Genomic DNA, 23,415 nt, shown 5'->3' with positions numbered 1-23,415 from the left:
CATGCAGTGTGACTTTTTAGAACAAGTTTGTTCTTAAATGGATAGTTCACCCAAAAATAAAAATCTGCCATTGAATATTCACCCTCATGTTGTTCCAAACCCATAGGACCTTCATTCATCTTCGAAACACATATTAAGATATTTTTGATCAAATCTGAGAGCTTTCTGACCCTCTGTAGACAGTAAGGGTCCTACCACATTCAAGGTCCAGAATGGTAGTGTGGACATTGTTAAAACAGTCCATGTGACATCAGTGGTTTAAACTTAATTTTATGAAGCTACGAGAATACTTTTTGTGTGCATCGTAAACAAAATTTGCAAAAATATAAAACAAAACAAAACAACTTCATGCAACAATTTCTACTCTTCGTGTCAGTCTTCAACACACGTTCACAACAGTACCACCACCAGAATGTACAGTCACATTTACAGTTCTGTAAATTTTCATGGGTGAAATTCAACAATTTCAATAAGAACCTGTGCAATCTGGAATTTTATGCAAGAGGAAAAGGAAATTTTGCAAAAAAATAAGTTGTTCACGCAAATTTGCAGTGTTGACCAACAGAAAGCTGCTTGTTTTGAAAGTAAATTCTGGATATACAGCGTTTCAAATATCGCTACATGATTGGCAACAGACAATGGACCTATTTTTGGCCAAACTTTTGCCAAAATGTCACTAATGTGACCACACCTTTAGACTAGATTTAAACTGACATGTTATGATTTGTTGGATCTTATCATTTCCATTCGAGTTCAATGTTTTTTAACTAAATACCAGAGCAGTAAATGTCATGTGACTATTTTCTGAAAGCCCGTTTCACCGCTGAATAATAAAAAAAAAGGTAATTGCGACTTTTGTTCTCACAGAAGTCGTTCACATCTCACAGTTCTGACTTTTTTTTCTCAGAATTGTGAGATATAAACTCGCAACTGCAAGTTATAAATTCAGATTTGTGAGACATAAACTAAATTCTGAGAAATTACGTCAGAATTGCAAGATATAAACAATTGAAACTTTTTTCTCAGAATTGCAAATTTATATTTTACGATTGTGAGTTTTTTTCTCAGAATTGCACGTTTATAACGCACAATTGTGAGTTATTAAGTCAGAATTGTGAGATATAAACTCGCAATTCTGAGAACATCAGTCTTTTCCCCCCACAAAAAAAATTTGGACTTTATAACTCACAATTGTGAGTTATCTCACAATCCTGAGAAAAAAGTATGAATTAAGAATTAATTCTTTCTCGCAATTGTGAGTTTTTAAATCACACAATCCCAAGAAAAATAGTCCGAAAGTGTGAAATAAAAGGTTGCAATTACCTTTTTTTTTTTTTATTTCTTATTCAGTGGCAGAAACGGGCTTCCATACTAATCACTCTGGATCTGCAGGAAAATAAATTCATGACAACACTCATTCCTGGCACTTGGTGACATAATGCCGCATAGAGCGTTCAGATGTAGTCCACTGTTTAGGTTGTTTGACCATTGCACTCAGGTCTTTTTAAAACGCAACTCTTTTTTTAAAATGACATCCATCTTGTGTTTTAAAATGCAAAAATGCATTCTGTGTGAATGGCCCTAGTGCTTTATGTCAACATAATAATTATAAATAAGAATAAACTAAGGCTGCATCCAAAAATCACATATTTTGAGTAGGTACTTCTTTTAAATAAGTAATTACTTTGGAACTGTTTACAAAAAGCATGTACTATACAGTATGAATGTAGGTAGTATTAACTCTGGACATATTCCGTTCATTTTGTCACTGTCATGTGACCTACAATGTCAAAACTCCTCTCCTGGGGCCTCATTCAAAGACCATTTCCCTAATGTTTTATGAATATTTCCTATAAGGAAGCATGTGATTTTTGGATGCAGCCACACTACTAACCACGAAACCTCAACAACTTTACCTTTTTAGCATGGGCAAAAAAATAGTATCTTTTCACAAGAAATACAGATTGTTATTGTCTTGTAAGTCAGTGTAATGCTGATCTTGCTACTACAGCACTGATTGAAATATACCAAGTGTAATGGAATTCACCCTATTCAGGGAAAATCATCCTGCAGTCAAACTAAAATCATTGAAACACTTTACACACTGAAATTACAAGAAATTCAAGTTTGTGACAAGAAGAATATTTGTTTATTAAACCCATTGCTTGTTTTCCTCATAAAAAGTGCATGCATAATCCCTCTGGATCAAACAAAGGTTGCCATCTACTGGGAAAAAAATGGCATTGCAAAGTTCCCAAAACTCCTGTAAATTCAAAACAATTGAGGAAAATTCAAAATTCAATTGAATGAAATGTTAAAACGAAGCAGTTTTATTTTGTTTCCTTTACTAGGACAACCACAGAGAACATCCAGAATAGAAAAATAATATGCACTTGGCTGCCTCGGGCTCATTTTGACCAGGATTGGCTCTTTTCCACTCAGCAGAAACCACCCACTGTAATCACTCTCATCTTTCGTGGGCCAGCAACAGGAAAAACATAAAAAAAACAAAAGAATTTACTGCCTTCCAAACAACTCCAGCATAACAAACTACTGGAAAAACACACAGTATTCGACTCACACTATTCTGACACAGTACAATCACTCTGATATGAAGTACCCGGGACTCAGAATGGGCATGACCTCGGTCAGATCAAGTCTGTGCATCTTAAACTGGGTAACTGCCTTGGTTTTGTTTGAAATGACAAAGAACATGGCCCCATTCACACAAAGCTACCCTTGTAGGATTAAACAGAATTCACAGAACAAAACATCAAGATCAAATCAAATTAAAAAAAAAGATTATTCAGGAATCAAGCTGATATGCATGCGCTAACTCAGATGCGTGCGCAGATGTGACCAAAACAAACAAAACATTGAACAAAATGTGTTTTTCGATCACTGTTTGTTATGGAACAATGAAAGAGATCAGAAAGCAGCTTCACATAGGTTCTAATAAAATCCTAATGGCTGTTTCTAACATTTGATTTCAACATAAATAACACTTTTATTGCTAAATAAACTCTGCTAATAAGTCACGTACTGGCACAAGTCATGTATTATTTCAACAATGAAATATGCTGATAAAGCAACATATGTTAAAATTACTAGCAACATTTGAAAAAAGGCCAAGAAAAGCTCAAATGGATTAACAACCAAAAACTTTTACATAATTCAAACTAATCATTTAAACATGAACTTGTTAAGTGTAATAATCTGATTCTGAAGAATTCTGAGATTCTTAAATATAGAATTATGAGGAAAAGGAGAGTTTATCCTCCACTGCCATTAAAACTCTGTACACAGAAACCAAAAAAAAGTCAAAATAAAATTAGTTTCAGAATTGTGTTAGTTTTAAGCTTATTTACACATTTGAAGGGAAATTAGATGTGGATGAACTGGAGAGCAGTGTTCACTCATCTGAGCCATTAGCTTGAGTTTTTTTGGTCACCGTCTTCTGTAGGATCACCCTGCAATAAAAACAAAACACTTGTTATACATTATTGACTTAAATAGTGCTGCCAAAATTAGCATGTTAACACAGGCGATTAATTTTTCCAGTTTAACGGTGTTAAAAATGTTTAAAGCAGTTAACGCAGGGGCGGGCTGAGGTTGGCCACCCCACTCACAACTGCTGCTTCTGTCTCCGTTTTCTGGACAAGAATTGCATTTATTTAGACGCAGAATGTCTTTACAATCACATCACACGGAAGACTTTTCAGACACACACTCCACTTCACCTCAGCACTGGGTGCGAGTCAAACGAGTTCGGAAAACGGTGCGGGTGACAAGGAGCTTCAGTAGAACAACAGTGAACTGCGGTCAGATGAGATGTTGTCAGGCCATATGTCAGTAAAAATGAATTTACCTGTCCTGTCAGCCGTTATACTGTGCTCGTAGCACATGCTCTTCAGTTGCAAAAACAAATATGATGGTGCGCACTGTAGCCTGTATCATTTCATATTAAAGCACGAATGAAATTACAAGCATGCGTGTCAGATCCACGTCATGTTCTGACGTCATGTCACATCAGCTGTGATTGTCATGTACGGTTCTGTGGACAGCAGTAAATCTCCACCCGAAAGCCAGAGGGCGCTCTCGTGCAGAAACTCCAAATGCACCCAAAGACAAATCACGATCAGGAAATCATGATCGCTCCAGCTATATAGTGCACTATATTGGGTGTCAGCTATTTTGTAGTGTTGTCCGAATTCTGAGTGAACAACTTCCCTACATTTGTTCACTACTTTTTTACCCACAATGCATTCTGATTTCGAATGAAGCACTATTTCCCACAATCCAGTGCGAAGAATCGACGAGCTCAAAGAGACAACGGGAGAGAGCGATTCTGAATGAGAGCTGCCGTTTACATCTTATTTACTTTCTTATTTCTGCTTTAACGTTTATTTCATGCATTATTTATATTTAAATATATAACGTAAGCTTTAACTGAGTTTAATATTTTACTAAGGTACATGTAATATAAAAGCATATGTGATGAAGACGTTTTTGCAAGTCTCACGCGCAGTATATACGTCACCGTCTGAATTCGTTCACTTCATTTTGTTCACTCCTTCTGATATACTCCACTCAACTGCCATACACTATATAGGGATTAATGAATGAGTGAACGATTTCGTACACAGCTAGAAGATTTAACTGCTTTCACTGATTAAATGTAATTATTCCATGGAATGTCTGGATACTAGATTCTGATTGGCTGGCAGGAATGCAGTAAAACCGTAGTTCCAAGGTAGTTCCAAGTCAGTTTAATCACTGTTCTTTAATTGATGCAGGGAAATGCACACACACACACACAGAGAGAGAGGTCAGAGATCGCACTGCGCTGCGCACATACATAAACTTATCTGCACTTCCCTGCTATTCTTATTAACAAAATAGTCTAGATACTAAATCGCTACATTATATTCCTCAGCAACAAGGTGGTAAAACCGCTGTTTTTGAATAAATTCGTTGTTTGTAGAGAGAGACGCACAGACGCACAGCATGCAGGCAGGTACGCATACACACACACCTGTCATCTCTCTCTTTCTCTCTCTCTCGCCTTCTATAATGCTATAATTAATTCGAATAAATGTGATCTTACCGCACTATTTAATCTCTCTATCTGATTTGAAGTGGTCAGAATGCTAGAGCTGCGTGTCATAACTGACGAAAATAACCGTCTTTTTTACCCACTGTCAAATAATGCACTGCAAAGAGCAATATTACTTTTACCTTGTCTATAACTTCGCAAATGATCATGGAATAAGCAGGTTATTCAACAGCTTGCCATGCGTTGAAGGATTTTAAATGCACTTGGCATTGTGCATTTAGCCTCCACATCGTGCATTTAAAATCCTTTAACGCACGGCAAACCGTTGATCATCCCTTACCTAATAAACACACGACTACCACAATGTGTGTTTTATCCGAGCTCTTCTTATAATAATTTTCCTTATAATACAGCATATGATAATGCAATGCCTTTATCACTGCTTAGAATACTATGAATACTATGTGTGCCTTATTGTGTAAAAAGCCACATCATCTCACAGAAGGATTTATTTCAAACACTCAACTGATGTTATGAAGTGAATTTGGAGTAAAAACATGCTATTAAATGTGGTATTTTCACATGCTTTCAGATGTAGCAGCATTTCTAAACAGCCGTAGTTCACTGAGAAGCCATTATCACAAATTATTTCTTTCGATTTCATAATCAGGCGATTAAATCATCTGCGATAATGAACGCGAAATAACGTAGCTTTCATTGAACTACGGCTCTGTGTAGTAAATGCTCCTCTAATCTGAAAGCACCTGCTGGAGATTTACTACTGACTACACAACAGGCTTTACTAAAAAAAAAATGCATGACAATCAACCTTCGATTAATCGTGCAGCCCTAACTTTTGTTATGTTGTTTGTACATTAATTTGAAGATTGAACATGAAATTATTGCAATATAAAAGTATCTTTAAAAACTTTAATGTTAGGTGGGATTAATCACCATAAATTTCAGAAAAATTAATCGTTAAAATAATCGTTTCATTAAAAAAGCACAAATTTAAAGCATATTTTAGTTTCATTTTACAGTCCCAGTCACAATTTACTACATTTCACACTAAGGCTGTCAGTAACGACCTTTTTTGATAATCGAGTAATTAGTCGATTAATCTGACAATTAATCGAGTAATCAGATAATTATGATAAATTTTTTGACGTAATAGAAATAGATGTAAAAATGACTTAAAATACATGTGACCCTGGACCACAAAACCAGTCTTAAGTCGCTGGGGTATATTTGTAGCAATAGCCAAAAATACATTGTATGGGTCAAAATTATAGATTTTTCTTTTATGCCAAAAATCATTAGGAAATTAAGTAAAGATCATGTTCCATAAAGAGATTTTGTAAATTTCGTACTGTTAATATATCAAAGCTTAATTTTTGATTAGTAATATGCATTGCAAATAACTTAATTTGGAAAACTTTAAAGGTGATTTTCTCAATATTTTGATTTTTTTGCACCTTCAGATTCCATACACTGAAATAGTTGTATCTCGGCCAAATATTGTTCTATCCTAACAAACCATACATCGATGGAAAGCTTATTTATTCAGCTTTCAGATCATGTATAAATCTCAATTTCGAAAAATTGACACTTACATATGTAATGGCAATAAAGGCAAAAAATAATTGGTTCAAATAAAGTATCAAAAGCTTGAAATCATATTGTTTCACTGAAAAAAAAAATAACCTCTGAAAATACATAATTTATTACAAAAAAATAGAACTAACTTGTATTATGTATTATATAAAATGCCTGAAGAGGGCGCCAACAGCCTAACGTTGTTTGTTTACACTTTATAACATGATCTAATCCTTGTTTAATCGACTAAACAACATTAAATTCAAATGTCCACTTAATCTTTAATATTTGGCCATTACTTTGCAACAGAAATGCTACAGCCAATGACATTTCTTGAATATGTGGACATGAAAACATGTAAACTCAGAGAGAGGTTTGAGTTTTTTTATTTTGAAATAGCGATAAACAGTTAGCATACTGAGAAAGACGATGTCGCACGCTGCGTTCCCAGATGAACATTATAATAAACCCAAACTCACAGCAATATGCAGTGATGGAGTTTGAGATGCTCCTCACATGTAAATGGTAACTGTTTGTGTGAAGCAACATTTACTGTGAATGGAGCTAGTCTAATGCACGCGTGAAAATAATTAAAGCAGATATATTAAACCCCTATTGCATATATCTATTTTATTAAACTGTAGCATTTGTGATTTTAAATGGGTATTATTATACCACGCAGCAATAGAAAACGGTCTAATAATCCGTTTCATGGATTCTCATCTGTGAAATGCATCACGGATGAACCGCAATCAAGGATTTTTTTTATTGAATTAAGGAATCGTGACTGCCCTATTTCACACAGTGATGAAACAAATAAAGGTTCGTACGTGTGATAAAACGCCCTGTAGCTCCTTCATGATGGTGTCGAGGCTGGACACTGTGCTGTGGAGCTGTTGCTCATAGCTGCCTTTCTGCTGGTCTGAGGCTCTCAGGTTGTCCTCCGTCTCTCTGAGATTGCTCTTAACCTCCTCCAACTCCCTCTGAAGGGTGCGGTTTGCTGCTTCTAGCTCTGCTATATGCTTTGAATCCTCCTCTACAAAAACAAAAATGTCGGATTAGCAAATTTAACAGTATTGAGAGTAGAAAAATGCATTGTTTATCAGTTCATGGAATAACTTTACAGCTGTATAATTTCTAAAAAAAAAAAAAAAAAAAAAAAAAAAAAAATATGGAGTGAACGAAAATATAAAGAAAACAATTATTGAAAAAATACCCATTTTTATGTCCTGATGCATGAGCTTCTGCTCAATTTCTTCTCGGGTTTTCTCACTCTTCTCCAGCTTCTGCATCATGCTTCCCACATCCACCATGGCTCCCTTGTAGACGATTAGGCTAGACGACTCGCCGCTGTCCTCCGATTCCCGTTTGATCTTCAGACTGGGCAGCAAGCTATGGTTACCTGTTGGGGCACAGAGAGGGATTCAGTCTACTGTAGCGTCATGGACGTGTACTCTAGTGTTACGAATAAGCTTCTCAGTTCCAGCCATCATTCTCTTTGCACACCTAAAAGGTTGTCTACCAGAGCATCAGAGGTCAACGTGGGGCTAGGCTCATCCTTAGGTCTGTCCGTCAGCTTTCGATAATGGCAAGACTCTCTAACCAGTGGTTTGTTTAACAATTTCTTCACCTGAATAAAAAAAACAAAAAAAAAAACAACAACAACAACAAACAAGATATGTTAGTATGTCGGAAATATGCTATATAGCCTGCAACTAAGAAATTACAGGTAACACATTGCGTCCTGATCAATCATGATGCAAGTAAACAGTCAAGCGGCAAATATTACTTATTTATATTACTTATTATTTTTTCTTCTTATTGACGTATTAAATATAATTGTTAAATTTAACAAAGAAGAAAATATAACAACATAATTCTATAACAATATAATTCTATAATATATAATAATAATAAACATCATTACAAATATGAGTACTGATAATAATAATAGCAAATAAATAATAAATCAGTTAACATTGTTTTATTATATTAATATATATTTATTATTTGTATTATAATTTTATTTATAACAAATATAACAATAATTAAGTAATAAAATTGTTGCATTGAATAAACAAGATAATAATAAACATTAATTTATTGTAATAATAAAAAATAACAATAATAATAATTATTATTTATTATTTCTATTTAGAACTTTATCATCATTACTACAATAATAATAAACACATTCATATTTATTATTATTATTATTACTGGCATATTAACAAATGTAACTGTTCAATTTAATAAAGAATATAACAACAACAAACAATTTTGTAACAATATAATTCTACAATATATAACAAGAAATACCATAACAAATATTAGTATTTTTGACAATAATAGCAAATAAATAATAAATTAGTTACCAATAGCATTATCATTACAAAACTATTTTATTAGTAATTATTTATTGGTATTATTATTTTATTTTTAACAAATATCACTGTTACATTGAACAAACAAAAACTACTACTACTACTACTACTACTACTACTACTACTAATAATAATATTAATAACTTTATCACTACAATATTATCATTAATTATTATTATAAAATAATAATCATTACAAGTATCAATATTATTAACAATAATATAAAATAAATATTGATTTAGTTAACAATATCATTATTATTACAAAACTATTGTATTATTAGTATTATTTTATTTTTATATTATTTTTAATATATTTATTTTTATATATATATATATATATATATATATATATATTATTTAATATAATACTTAAGTAATATAACATTTACATTGAACAAGATATTAATTTAAGAAATTATTTTATTATTTTCATAATATTATTATTATAGTCTACTCAAAACTTTAGCATTACTATTATTGTTATTATTATTATTACAAAAATAATAAACATTCATATTTAATACTATTGTTATTTAACTAATATAATTGTTTCATGAATAAACAAGAAAAACATATAATTCATTCACCATTAAATCTTATTATTATTGCTAACTAAAATATTAATACCAACGTTTAATTAAATCTGAAACACATTATTATTAAAACATTTAATTATTATAATTACTAGAATCCATTTATAATATTATTTGTATTATTGTTAGTCAATATAAACAGTTTTAAAAAATCCAAATAAAAACAATAAAAGATGACTGAGGTTAATTCAAGCAACCCAGATAAGGCACACATAGAGAAAAATTCTGCGCTTTTCCAAAAAAAACAAAAAACAAAAGTACAAACTATATTAGAATTATAATAAATTAATTCATTGAACCCACATTAACTAAACACAAAATAGTGCACATTAGCAGCACCTGAGCTCTGGAGAGATGCAGGCCCAGCGTGTACATGATCTCCTCCAAGTCCTTCTCCAGCAGGTAGCCACAGTGACTCTGGTCGAAGTACACAAAAGCCATCAGCAGATCCTTGTTGAACGTCACCATCTGCTTTTTCTTCTCATCCTACAAACAGATTGAATTATTAAACCATTCCACTCCACTCACTATTAGAAAGATTTTGTGCTGCAACAGGAGGCCTGTTGTTGACTCACTTTATCTTTAGATGATCTCTCTTTGGATTTTCGTTCATCTCGCCGGTCATCTCTTCTGTCCCTGCCATTGGAGTCTTCATCATCTTTATCTGAGGAGCACAAAGAATCAGTTTCTAAATCAAAACTGATCAAAAATGTGTTTGAGGATGCTTATGCAAACAGTGTGACCCCTACCATCGTCATCATAGTCGTCTGCGTCTTCTGCTTCCAGTGGGTCATATTCATCAGCGTTGTTGTTGCTGCTGCCGTCTTCATTATCATCGTCATCTTTGGATTCTTCTCTCTTAATACCTCTCTCTTTATCCTCATCCTTTACACAGGAGATATTAAAATAGCCAAAAAGCTTAAAATGCATTCATCTGAACAAATCACAACACTTCTAATGCATTTAATGGACATCTGAATAAATCAAAGAATCAATTTAAACATGATCCCCACACTTTCTGACCAATCAGCATGATTCTCTCATGACTTTTCCAGTTGTTCATGATGCCAAATAAACATTTTCATGAAAAAAAAAAAAAAAAACAAGTGTAACTACAATCACTAATCAAATTTTACTATAGAAATTTCCATTACTTTAAAACTTTTAATAATTTTCATAACTCTTTTAGGACAGTTATAAAATGTCCTGATATTTTTCATTTTTATTTTTGAAGTATTTCCCCACCTTTCTCTTCTCATCCTCCTCTCTCATTCTCTTTGTGGCCGGCTCTCCATTTTCTTCATCCTTCTCCTTCTTTACATCCCTCCGGTCCGCCTCTTTTTTAGCTTTCTCTTTTTTATCTTTCCTCTCATCCTTGTTTGGAAGAGAAGCGAGTGCTTTGTAGATCCTGTAGCCAAAGTCACGTTGAAGCATCTCATTGAATAATTCAGCAAACAAAGACACCTGAAACAGACACCAAAATACCAGAGTTATTTAGCATTACTGATACTATTATAGTTTATAATAATATTTGTATTTGGGTTTATTTTTACATTTAATATTTTTCATTTTCATTTTAGTAGTTAAGGTTTAGTATTGTTAATTTTTGTCTTTTAAAAAAATATATTTTTAATTTAAATTAAAATTTGATGTTTTAGTATACCACGTTAAAGAGTTACGATACTTTTTAGGCACCGACCGAAATGCCTCGATACCACTGAGTATCGAAAAACTTCTTGTCGTTCGGTACCAAACTTTGATACCTACGGGGTTAATCTCATCAACGTCAAGTGTGCCAATAAGCCTGCAGGACTAGGTGTGTTTAACTAGGAATGGTGCCGCGCAGATCGATTGATGTTTGACAGCCGCGAGAGCGATCCGAAGGCATACGAAGCAGTCTGCTCTCTATAGCTCTCTTGGTCCTGCATAGAGCTGCGACAAAGTCGAACACACCTGCTAGTTTACACCGGTTACACTCAGAGATGTGGCTCACACGTGAGGCTGTAGTGTGAAAGCATCACAACCCCCTTAGATGTAAGGCTACGGTTGCACTGGTGTGTTTTTGTTTAAAAAATTAAAACAATCCTTATCCATACTGGCATTTCAGAAAAGATCTCTGTCCATACTACACGACCGAAAGTGTGCATTACGTTATTATTCATGCACACTATTGCATGATGCTAGGCCTACATAAGACAATAAATAAGATTTATATTCTGCTTTTACTCAAAACTCATTTTAAACCACCAGCAAGTGTTTGTAATAACTTCCATTTGCTGTCTAATGTGTGTTTTGGCCATGTAATGTGGTTGAAACATGTTATGTCCTTTGAGTCCGAACAGCAATTGCAGAAGAAAGAAAGGCATGTAACGTTATACATACGGGCAGACAGCACTGGAGGGAGCTAGTGCTTGTCAGTAAATTAGTGAAATATGAATAGAAATTATGATTCTGTCTGAGGAATGCATTTTAAAACGAACCTGCACTAGTGTGAATGTAGCCTGACAGATGTGTAAACTGAAAACTTTTTGAGCTTTATTAAAATTATTTTTATTGATTTACTGTGTTAGATATATTTTGTTACTTTGTGCAGTAGCACAGTAGTCTTCGAATCTGTACAAACGTCAGTAAGCTGAAAAAAATTATTTGGAGATAATGTAATCTTGTTAAAATTGATTTCATAAAATTGGTATCGAAAAAAATATTGTTCAGGGACCGGTATCGGCATCGATATCGAAAACTTTTAAACGCTACCCAACCCTAGTTAAACTAAATGAAAATGAGAAATGCTGTCCTGGCAACTGTCTTTCTTTAATATTTTAAAATGTTTCTATTCAATAATTTTTGAATGCCAAGTCCCTGCTTTCTATGGAAGCCCATTTCCGCCACTGAATTAAAAAAAATAAAAATTGCGACTTTATCTCCTAATTCTGACTTTTTTTTTCTCATAACTGATATAAACTCACAACTGCAAGCTATAACATCAGAATTGCATGATATAATAATACTCGCAATTGCAAGTTATAAAGTCAAGGGAAAAAAGACTGATATGTTCTCAATTTTTTAAAAGTTTATATCTAGCAGTTATGGCTTTTTTCTCTGAATTGTGAGTTTATATCTCACAATTCAGATTTTTTGTTAACTCGCAATTGCATGTATTAAGGCAGAATTGAAAGCCATAACTGTGAGATATAAACTTGCAATTCTGAGAAAAAAAGTCAGATTTGCAAATTTATCTCTCACAATTCTGAGAAAATAAATCAGAATTGCTAGTTTGTGAGATAAAAGTCAGAATTGTGAGATAAAAAGTCACAATAACCTTTGTTTCTTTAGTGGTGGAAATAAGCTTCATTTCATACCTTTCACTGCAAAACTATATATATATATTTTTATATTTATTAGCAAAAGTGATCCTAAAACTACTTTACAGGCTATGTGAATCATTAATTGTAAATCTTTAATATGCAGAAACAAGTTGTTTTACCTCTCTACAGTGATCCTCACCTCAAAGGAGTGCTCTTTATTATCCTCGAGTCTGTAGTCTAGCAGCACACTCAAGGACATAATGCTGCAGTCAAATTTGCCATTCTTGGCAGCCCAGTTGGGGTGGACGATAATGGTTGGCTCATCTGGCAGAACGTAACGTCTCTCCCTGCGCTGACGTTCCTGCTCCTCCTGTCGCTTTCGCTCCTCTTCCTGAAGGAAATTAGTTTTCATTATTTTTGTATGCGATCGATCAGACAGACTCTCTATAAGATCAGGATTCTCTGATCTTCTTTTACCTCTCGGTCATCCTCCAGTCTGCAGGACTCATCCTCCTCCACACTAGGAGGTTCAGGCTTCTCCGGCTCCTTTGACTCCTCCACCTGCTCCTCCACCTTCAGCTGTTTGGTGAGGCGAGCGATCAGCTGGGACTTCAGCCCTTTAGAACTCAGTGAACGACTCTCCAACTCCTTACGCAAGTCATTGACCTGTGTGCAAATTCATTTCATCAGCCCATTAAACACTCCATGGATGTACATCTGCTCATTGTGTTGTTCTTTTACACATTTCTATGGATTTTCCAGTTGTTTAAAAGCATTTTTTAAAATAACTGTATATAGATTGCAGGGGCAGTTTTCTATTTCCATGGCAGGTACCACTCTTTGAAACCATGATTATAGTTAAAGGGATAGTTCACTTAAAATTTAAAATTACCCCATGATTTACTCAACCTGAAGCCATTCTAGGTGTATATGACTTTCTTCTTTCAGACGCATGCAATCAGAGTTATATTAAAAAATGTTCTGGCTCTTTTAAGTTTATATGGCTATTGATACACAATAGTCCAACAGAAGTCCAGCAAAGCACATCCATATCTACGGTGAGAAGTGACGAACACGGAAGCGCAGAAGAGAAAGTAAAACAAAACACCAGTCACAAATTAGAAGTACAAATCAAGGATTTGTAAAGAAAGTGTGGGAGGATTTCAATATAAGCCAAGAAGAAACTGTTTTTCCTTTGCTAAACAAAGGAAACTTTGCCTTCTTTGCTCATGTAAACAAAACTTGGTTCTTCCAAGACTAGCATATACTACAATATACTGATTTGATGCAAGAAATATTTTTATTATCAATGTCAAAAACAGTTGTGCTTTTTAATATTTTTGTGTAAACCATGATGCATTTTTGTTTTTAGAAGTTTCAGGATTCTTTGACTTCAAAAGAGCATCATTTAGTTTAATTAGTTGCAATAATGTTAATAAAGCCTTAAATGTCACAATTGCTAAATTTATTCTATTCTTGTCCAAAATAAAGTTTTGTTTAGGACTGTGACTAAACTAAAAACTAGTGGTTATTTTAAAAAAGGACAAGCCTTTCTACAAATTCAGCATTAAAAAAAAATATTGTGTTTAAAGCATTTAATTGGGTCTATCCACCTTATTTTTCACGTAAGAGCAGGCTCGTCCATTTGTAAATTTTATAGGTCTGGCTTTCAGCTATTTTTAGCTGTACAAAACAGCTCAGTTTGCTGCTTGATATTGCAAATTGGTGTTTCTTTTACCATATTATTTTTAAGTATTATCTTAATTATGAACATACTGGTAGTTTAAAGTGTTTTACAGTTTACTGCACGTTGAAATTCTTCTTGTTATTTCCCTACAGCGGCTAATGAACTGTAAATCTTGCTCATAGGCAAGGCTTCCGCATTGAAGAATAAGGTGGATAAAGGATGTAAAGACCCCTTGAAATAGAACATAGAGGATATTGATATAAAATAATGACAGAATGATAAAAAGTTTAGTCTGTAGGAGAAAAGCTGCTTGTGGGAATCTCACCTTCATGGATTTCGGATCAAGCTTTGACCAGTGAGTCGGCGTAGTGACTTCCTTTGAATCATCTTCGTCCTTATCCTCCTCCTCCTACGCACGTTATGTGAAAGAGAGGAAAAGAGAAAAGACAACATGTTAAAACACTTGAAGGAGTTTTCCGAAACAAAAGCTGATCCGTGCAAGAAGCAAGGTCACAACTGTCTCTCATTGTCTCCTCCTACTGAGCTCGTGATTGGGTAAAAAAAAAAATATATCCACTGCTAGGATACACGGAAGCTCTCTAGCTTTCAGAAACAGATCCATATCCCACTCATCAGCCAATCAATGCCAGTTCTGTGGAATACAAAAAGATAATCAATGACAGTGGGTTCAAAAGATGGACATGGGACAGATGCACTCAGAGAAGGTCTCCAAACCCTACGCCTACATTTACTGCTGCTGCCTTTTTTTGGCCCACGTATACTCTTTTTAGCTTGATTTCTTAAACACCTAGCCAGAACTGCAAATCTCCCTGGAAAAATCACATCCACAAAGGGTCTAGACACAGTCCAATCAGAGAACAGTGTAAATAAAATAAAAAAAAAAAAGAGACAGACAAGAGACAGAACTCAGTTTGGCAGATTTTGAACAGGAAAACAAAACGATCTAAAAACACACAAACATCATAAAGACAACTGGCTCTCCAGATTCCAGCATTCATTTCCCAATCGATCTCATTGGTTCGTACATCAAATTTCAGATTGGATTTGTTGAAAATAAACAGGAAATTTTGAGTTTTGTCAATCACGGCTGTGCATTCGGCAGAGCTGGAAGCTGTTTTACCAGTTGACGCAGGTGTCATAAAGTAGGACCTAAGCTCTTCCGCTGTGTGTGAGACTGCGTGACAGAGGGAGAGCAGGAGGAAATGGGGTGGAGGGTCAGGGATGAGACAGGGATGAGAGGAAGGGATGGTAAAAGTGGGTTCTGTATGATGCCTGTGATACTTGTCTGTTTCTTTCTGTGCTTTCTGAGTGTTTTGTTTGTCTATTCCTGTGCCTGTGAGAAGCGGAAATGAGAAGAGAGGGATTAGCGTTCAGTGCCTGTTCTCCATCAGCCTCCTTCCGTTCAGCCAAGAGTTTCTCTGCCAGCTGCTCCTTGAGTCCACGGGACAGGCCCTCCCACTCTGAGCGGGTAGGAAGACAATGCCAAACATCCGGGAGAAATAAAACCACTGTCTCCACATGTGCGGGGACTGTCCGCCCTTTGTGAGTCTCCTCAGGGCGGTGATAGCGTATCTCTGCAAAACGATACCTGTCGCAAAGGAAGAAGCGCGTTGGAAAGAAACATTCTGTGAGACATCACCCATTTCCCCCAACACACACACACACATGTACGTACGTACACACACACACAAAGCTTTGATCCCCTCGACCCCCTGAATGAGACGCGTATGAGAAAATACAGTCTGCGAGGGGGTTTCTCAGGATGAACGGCAGCCACGCATCAGGGAGGTCGACAGACAATATCGACAGCTAAACAAAAAACGACGAAGAGCCCTCCCCCCTGCGCCCGTCAATCTGAACCGGTTGCTCGTGAAAGATAGCTTACGAACCCCCGGGGGTGTGAGAGAAGGACAGATTCAGACACAGTGAAAGCAAGTTAAATATGTAAGATATTTAACACAAGGCAAAGGTCAGAGAGAACAGAAAGTAACGATGGCGGTGGCGGCGGCGACTCCTCTGGCTCTGCTCTCGGAGCAAAAGAATCAATGCATTCACCACATAGATATAGAGGCAGGACTGCCACACACATTAGCGTAAACATTGCAAAACAAAATTTGAGAAATCATAATTATGAACACAAAAGCATCGAACATGTCAGGAGATACACTGCTGTGGCAAAACCATGCAGCGGGTCACAGACTATTACATGTTGTCTGCCTCTTGGCCTTTTTAATTTAAAAAAAAAAAAAAAAAAAAATAGTAAAAGATGCACACATGGAGATTACAAGGAGATGCGTCGGCACAAATCGAGAAAGGAGCTGTACTTACCACTGGGTACATAAACTCAGATCAATGCCTGTCAGAGCCTTACAACAACGTATGGCTGTCTTTATAAGGACCGAGGCATCGTTTTCCGGGTCGGCCCCATCCAAAGAGGGAGACCAGTGACCCCCGATGGCCATGGCCTCGTCCTTGCCCCGCATCCCCACCAAGAACTGAAAATAGAGGAGTTCAAATGGGTTACGAGACGCTGGGAAGTCACTGAGCGCTCTGAGGGCGGCGTATGCGGCGGACACAGGGAGAGACAACATCAGATGAGCTTATTCCACACAGCAAAGCGTTCAGCAATGGAATAGGACAGAGACACATCACAGTCAGCTCCCCAACACCAATAGAAAGTCCCCACATCAAGCACAGGAATGGACAATCATCTGTCAGTGTCCAGGTGAACAAAAATAGTTTTAGTGTAAATTATATGTAAAAGATTGCAACAGCGGGGTCCTTAAAGTTAAATCCCATTCAAAATTTGAAATTTGAAATGAATGTACTTAGCTCAGTCAGAGCTAAATCATGGTAAATGTTTGGTAAATTATGGTAAACACTACTGTTTAAAAATATAGAGTCTAAAATATGGAGATTTTTAAAATAATAATACTTTCATACAGCAATAATGACATTAAAGACATTTGTAATGTTACAAAATCTTCTTTACATACTATGGAATCACTTCTAAGTTCATCGTCTGTGTGCTCTGGCTCAAAAAGGTAGGATATGGCGAAAAGCTAATCTCATTTTTTCCTAAAACTTCTGAATCGTCCAATGTTGTACTTTTTTGTTTGTAAACAACATTTGACTTACTTCCACTTCCTTAGTCTTTGCGCGTTCGCTTTGTAAACACTGGGTCTGTAGTTCCGACTACGTCGCGCATGACCTTTCGACATGATTCTGTAGTATGTAGCGTCGTGGACGCGAATCCCAGAGCTAGTGCTACATGAGCTTTTGTACTTAAAAAGTATACAAATTTTTATTTTTAAAAAAAAAAAAAGACTGATCGTTTCGCTAGATAAGACCCTTCTTCATCGGCTGGGATCATTCAGAGCCCCTTAAAGCTGCATTTAAACTGAATTTTGAAAGTTCAAAATTGGGGCACCAATGAAGTCCATTATATGGAGAAAATCCAGAAATGCTTTCTTTAAAAAAAACATAATTTCTTTAAGACTTAAGACAGAAAGACATGAAAATCTTGGTTGACAACGGGGTGAGTAAATTATTTGTAAATTGTTGTTCTGGAAGTGGAGTAACAACATGCTTTAAGCATGCTTTCATTGATGATCCATTTATAATACATTGATAATAATAAAAAAACGTTCTTGAGCATAAAATCAGAATATTAAAGTCATTTTTGCTGGATCATGTGCCATGGCAAATAATGGCTGCTGAAAAATCAGCTTTCGGAGTCATCATGAATAAAATGTTTAAATATATATTTAAAAAATGTTTTAAATTCACTATAATAGAAAACAGTTGTTTTAACTTGTAATAATATTTCACAATATTACGGGTTTTACTGTATTTTTAATTTAAACAGAAAACATACTTTCAAAAAGATTTTTTCAACTCCAAACTTTTGAGCAGTAGTGTATGTTTTGATACAAAAATCTCAAAGAAAACTTTCAAGAATGTATACTTTGATTTTACATTCTGATCTTTTATTCTATTATTTATAATTATTAGCTTCATTAATAATAGCATTATCACATATAACAACTTTATATCTATTAACTTCAAATAATTGTTAAACAAAACTGGTAAAAGAAGTGTTAAGTTTTTGCTGTGTTATTAAAATAAGCACTGAAACTAACAAATATTGTGGTACTGAGACAACACTTATCACATGTGCGTCATCATGGTCACAATAAACTGGATGTGTTAAACAATTTTGTATTTCTTTCTTTTTCAGTTCCCAGAAAGGAAGCTTTTCTGCTAGCAAAAAGTGAAGAGACGTCTTAAAGCTTATGTACCACTGAAATTATTATATTATTTAGATAATACAATAATTTGTAGATGTTGCTTATCAACTGGTTAAATGAGTAGTATCTTCTGGCAAGTAGGTCACTATTCTTCATCATCATCACTGCATAAAATGTACATTGAATAAATTGTACAGATAACATTCATAACTTGAAATTTGAGTATCATTTTGGCAAGATGACATTTTCTAGCATAGATACAAACAAAAAACCCAAGAAAGTATTTCAAATACTTAATTAGCATTATGTAATACTAAATACTTTGATATGAAATATGAATGAAATGTTATGATTTATCTCAGAGCTGTTTGGTTTGGTTCAGATCAGTTCAAGACATATATGGAGAAAATGAATGGGACAAACTTCAAAATCCAGACCCACAAAAAGGGTCAGCTGCCACTTTTGTTCTTTAAGCTTGCTGTTTAATAGTTTGCTGGATTACAATGGACCCTTTTCTGGCATTCTCATTAGCCTAAACCATCATAGTTTCTTTTTCTGCATCCCATTTGATCAGAAAAGCAAAAGATAAAATCCCAAATAGCATATCAAGAGCTTGATTACACTGATCACAAAAGAGAAAGGTGTCAAATTTACAGCCACTCCCTCAGTCATTGTGTTAAAAACACTCACACAGTGTTGTTGCTTGTTTTCTGAAATGTAATACCTAGAAAATTTAACACGTTTTATAAATGCATATTAATTTTTTTTTTTTAATTAAAATACTAGACTACAGATTTACATCACTGTCTTTGAAAAGGGTTCATAGTAACAACACCGTAATGTTGTCCATCCCTGTGAAATACTACAGCATAAGTGCAAAACAATTGGCACATAAGTTAGTGATTACATAACAAGCTGATTAAACAAACCCAGTCAGTTTTGTTGCAGTTAGTAGTGTAATTCAGAGAGCTATACCTTGATGAGGCGGGCAGGGTGCTGGAAGGAGTCTCTCAGCTCTTGTGGATCTTCTGCCAGAGCACATGACTTATGATACAGCTCATCTAGACTTGGGTTGGCCAGCAGCATTACCTATAACAACCATCAATATTAAGCACAACTGCCAAATCACTGAATGAAATCTGGGAAGAAGTATTTATCTGAAAAGAATTTGACAATAACTGGGATGACCTCGAGTGGTGGGGTGGTGTTACCTTTGCACTGTAGGTGTGATTGGCATCAGGTGGGTCCAGCACAGCCGTGTTTTTCACCAGAGAGTCCACCTCTTTATGCATGATGTGGAAGTTACAGTAGTTTCCAAATGTGAAAGGTCGTATTAGGGGAAAGGCGTCTACCCAGGTAAACACAGCATCAAAGAAGTCACTGGGGATGTAGAGGCTCTGATACCTCCGCCGCAACTCCATCATATCACAGTTGTAACTGGCAAGAGCAGACACAGTCAGATACCAAACAAAGTCTAAACATACATCTAAACACTAAAAAAACTGCATCATAATAAAGTAGCTAATTTATTCATGAATAATTTCAAGATGTCTGTGTGCCTTTTTTACGACAGCGTTTTAGTGCCACTTAAAAAAATAAGAAAAATCTGAGATTTGAAAGCTGAGCTGTGTTATATTAAAAGCAACAAAGCACAAAATTATTACAATTACTGGGTGGCTGGCGTGCTACAAATAATAAATGGAAGATGTTAAATATTATGTCCAATCATTTACTGTATTATACTGTGAATAGAACAGCTTGTGAATAGTCACTTAACGTTATATAGGCTACCTCAGAAAGGACAAACATATAACGCATGTTAACAAGTTGGAGCCCACTTCAACCTTTACAACGTTTTAATGTTGTTTTTAATTAAATACATGTGAGGAATGAAAGGTTGGATGCCACAGACATTTTTGTGGAGTTGGTGGTGGAATTTTCACAAAGAAAACAGTATAATTTAATGAGTTGACTCACATGAATACAGCGATCTGTCACGCCACATTAAAGAGCTTGAAAAACACATTATTGTAAGACACATTGTTTGTATTTTGCTATAAAACTGATATTGAAAGCTGAGACTTGTTCTATTTTAAAAGTACCAAAAGCACAAAGCTTATTGCTTAGTGCTGGTGCACTACAAATAAAGAATACAATCAAAGACATGAAATATTATTTCCAAACATACTATCCACGCGAGTATAATACATGGTATGATTTCTGCTAATAATCCCACATATATCTGTAGTATTAAAAAGGGTTAAATAAGAATGCTGTGGCAGCCCCCGATGGAATGTTGATTGGGTATGCATTTCATATTCTTGATTATATTAAGCTGTCCTTAAAATCGGCAACAATATTCAAATAAATTCCGATGGCCTCTCCCAGTGCTCTCAATCCGGGCCATTCGCATGCGCAATACAGGCTATACTCTCAAAATACTGTAACCATATTTTCTACAATTTAAATTCTCAAAACATTTCAACTGTATTCTCGTAGTATTTAGACTTCATTCTCGTAGTATCTTGACTTTCTTCATGTAGTATCTCGTAGTATTTCGGCTCCCTTCGCGCAGTTTCTCATAGTATTTTGGCGTCATTCTCACAGTACTTCGGCTTTATTTTCGTAGTATCTCGGCTCTCTTTTCGTAGTAGCTCGGCTTCCTTCTCGTAGTACCTTGACTTCCTTCTCGAAATATATCGACTTCATTCTCGTAGTATTTTGACTTTAATCTCTTAATCTTAGATGTTTTTTTATGTTTTAACGTGGCACTAAAACGCAGTCGTACCTTTATTCTTTTGAGCTCTTAATGCAAGTTTAGGTTCCATGAAGGTCACATTTAATTGAGTTGTCATTTTCAGATGGTTGTATATATCAAACTAAATTGATATACTATTAAATTATTACCAGAGGAACATAATTGTAGACACAATTAAAACAATTTCATTCTCCCATGTCATGCCAATAAATGTGTGCGTGCATGCATGCAAAAAAATCTCTCTAATTTGCAACAAGATATCTCAAGATTCTTCTTTTACAAACAATTAACTTACCCATCGAGAGAGAATTTGGAGAACTGCACAGTATATCTTGGGACGACTCTGCGTGGCCGTCTCGGAGAACGCTCTCTGCGAGGAGACCGGTCTCTTGAGCGTTTCCGTGTGGGTGAACGTTCTCTTGACCTCCTTCGCTCTCTATCTCTTTCCCGACTACACAAACACAGGCAAAATAAGGCATGAGCATGTACAGCAAATAAAAATTCACAATATCTATTTTTTTCTAGTTGCACCTACTGAAGGAATTCTACTTGATTGCTCCTGACAAAGTTAGGTGCATGCATAAGCGCTGACCTGCGGTCATCTTTCCTCAGGATGAGTTCTGGTCGGTCGCTGCGGCTGGGGAAGCGGGGTGAGGGGTCCACACGCCTAACTTGTTGCGGCTGAGGCATCATCCGCACCGGGGGCTGCAGCAAACCCCCTGAGAACACAGAATCTAAACATGGCAGAGAGAGATGGGACATTAGATTTGATTGTGTAAAGAGCGTCTCTGAAAGATGGAGTTGGTTGATGTACCTTTAGGGGGCGGTTGGGGTAGCAGTGGTTGTGGGGGGTTCTGCAGCAGTGGGGCCAGAGAGGCAGCTGAGAGCTGGGCCTGCAGAAGAGATGGAGGAGGTCCCTGGGCCGGGACGCTGAACGTAGTGGGCGGGGGTAGAGACTGCAGCATGGTGGGACCTGGTTTCATCATATTCGGGCCTGGCGGCTGGCTCTGAGAGACAATTAAAAAAAAGAGATGGAACAAAAGAGTTGGATTTGCTAGTATGTACAACCGCCAGTTTTATAGCGCGGTTTTTATTAAATGACAATTTTAATGAAATAGTGCTTGAGGCTTGAGCTGGTTTATTTTTTACATTTTAACTATACAGATATGTTTCATTATGGATGATGCCTGATAAACATCTGAAAATTCATGTACTCAACCTGAAATGTCTTAAAAGTCCCCTTCCCTCCACCAATTAAAGATAGTAAATTTCAAAGAAATAGTGTCAGTTTGGTGGAAAATGACTTACATTTATCTTACTGTTTTTAAAAGAAATGCCTCATTTCAGCAAGAATGCATTAAATTAATTTAAAAAAAAAAACATTTATAATGTCTCAGAAAATTCTGTTCTTTTAACAGAATTTATTTGAACCTCCTATTCATCAAAGAATTCTGAAAATTAAGCTTCTTCATCACAGGAATAAATTATATTTTAAAATACATTAAAATAGAAAACAGTTATAATTGTGATAATATTTCACAATATTACTGTTTATACTATAATTTTAATCAAATACATACAGCTTTGGTGAGCATAAGAGATGTTTTTCAAAACCGTTTAAAAATTATACTGACCACAAAACTTGGAACGGAAGTCAAAAGTTTTTGAACAGTAAGATTTTTAATGTTTTTTAAGTGAAGTCTCTTCTGCTCACCAAGCCTGCATTTATTTGCTCCAAAAGGCAGCAAAAGCAAAAACACTGT

General features: G+C 35.5%; 1 protein-coding gene across 4 annotated transcripts in view; it reads right to left on the bottom strand.

The window, feature by feature from the left end:
- Positions 1–2,307: 2,307 nt before the first annotated feature.
- The window catches only part of ccar1 (cell division cycle and apoptosis regulator 1), a 29,770-nt gene continuing 8,662 nt past the window's right edge, over positions 2,308–23,415 (bottom strand). For 2 of the 4 annotated variants that reach the window (XM_051126082.1, XM_051126084.1), the window contains 18 exons: positions 22,467–22,659; positions 22,188–22,386; positions 21,948–22,103; positions 20,106–20,331; positions 19,870–19,983; positions 16,973–17,139; positions 16,022–16,232; positions 14,949–15,032; positions 13,414–13,602; positions 13,136–13,327; positions 10,877–11,095; positions 10,381–10,516; positions 10,207–10,295; positions 9,971–10,117; positions 8,159–8,282; positions 7,869–8,054; positions 7,483–7,688; positions 2,308–3,470 (listed from right to left, as the gene is read on the bottom strand). In XM_051126082.1, coding sequence (XP_050982039.1) covers positions 3,429–3,470; positions 7,483–7,688; positions 7,869–8,054; positions 8,159–8,282; positions 9,971–10,117; positions 10,207–10,295; positions 10,381–10,516; positions 10,877–11,095; positions 13,136–13,327; positions 13,414–13,602; positions 14,949–15,032; positions 16,022–16,232; positions 16,973–17,139; positions 19,870–19,983; positions 20,106–20,331; positions 21,948–22,103; positions 22,188–22,386; positions 22,467–22,659 — 2,880 coding nt within the window. In that variant the 3' untranslated portion in view covers positions 2,308–3,428. The remainder of the gene's footprint in view (positions 3,471–7,482; positions 7,689–7,868; positions 8,055–8,158; positions 8,283–9,970; positions 10,118–10,206; positions 10,296–10,380; positions 10,517–10,876; positions 11,096–13,135; positions 13,328–13,413; positions 13,603–14,948; positions 15,033–16,021; positions 16,233–16,972; positions 17,140–19,869; positions 19,984–20,105; positions 20,332–21,947; positions 22,104–22,187; positions 22,387–22,466; positions 22,660–23,415) is intronic. The other 2 variants (XM_051126083.1, XM_051126085.1) reach the window with 1 other exon arrangement.

The sequence above is a fragment of the Labeo rohita genome, chromosome 13 (assembly GCF_022985175.1).
Source record: "Labeo rohita strain BAU-BD-2019 chromosome 13, IGBB_LRoh.1.0, whole genome shotgun sequence".
NCBI classification, from domain to species: Eukaryota; Metazoa; Chordata; class Actinopteri; order Cypriniformes; family Cyprinidae; genus Labeo; species Labeo rohita.
The sequence above is the reverse complement of the archived record's forward strand: the minus strand, read 5'-3'. Positions and strand labels throughout refer to the sequence as shown.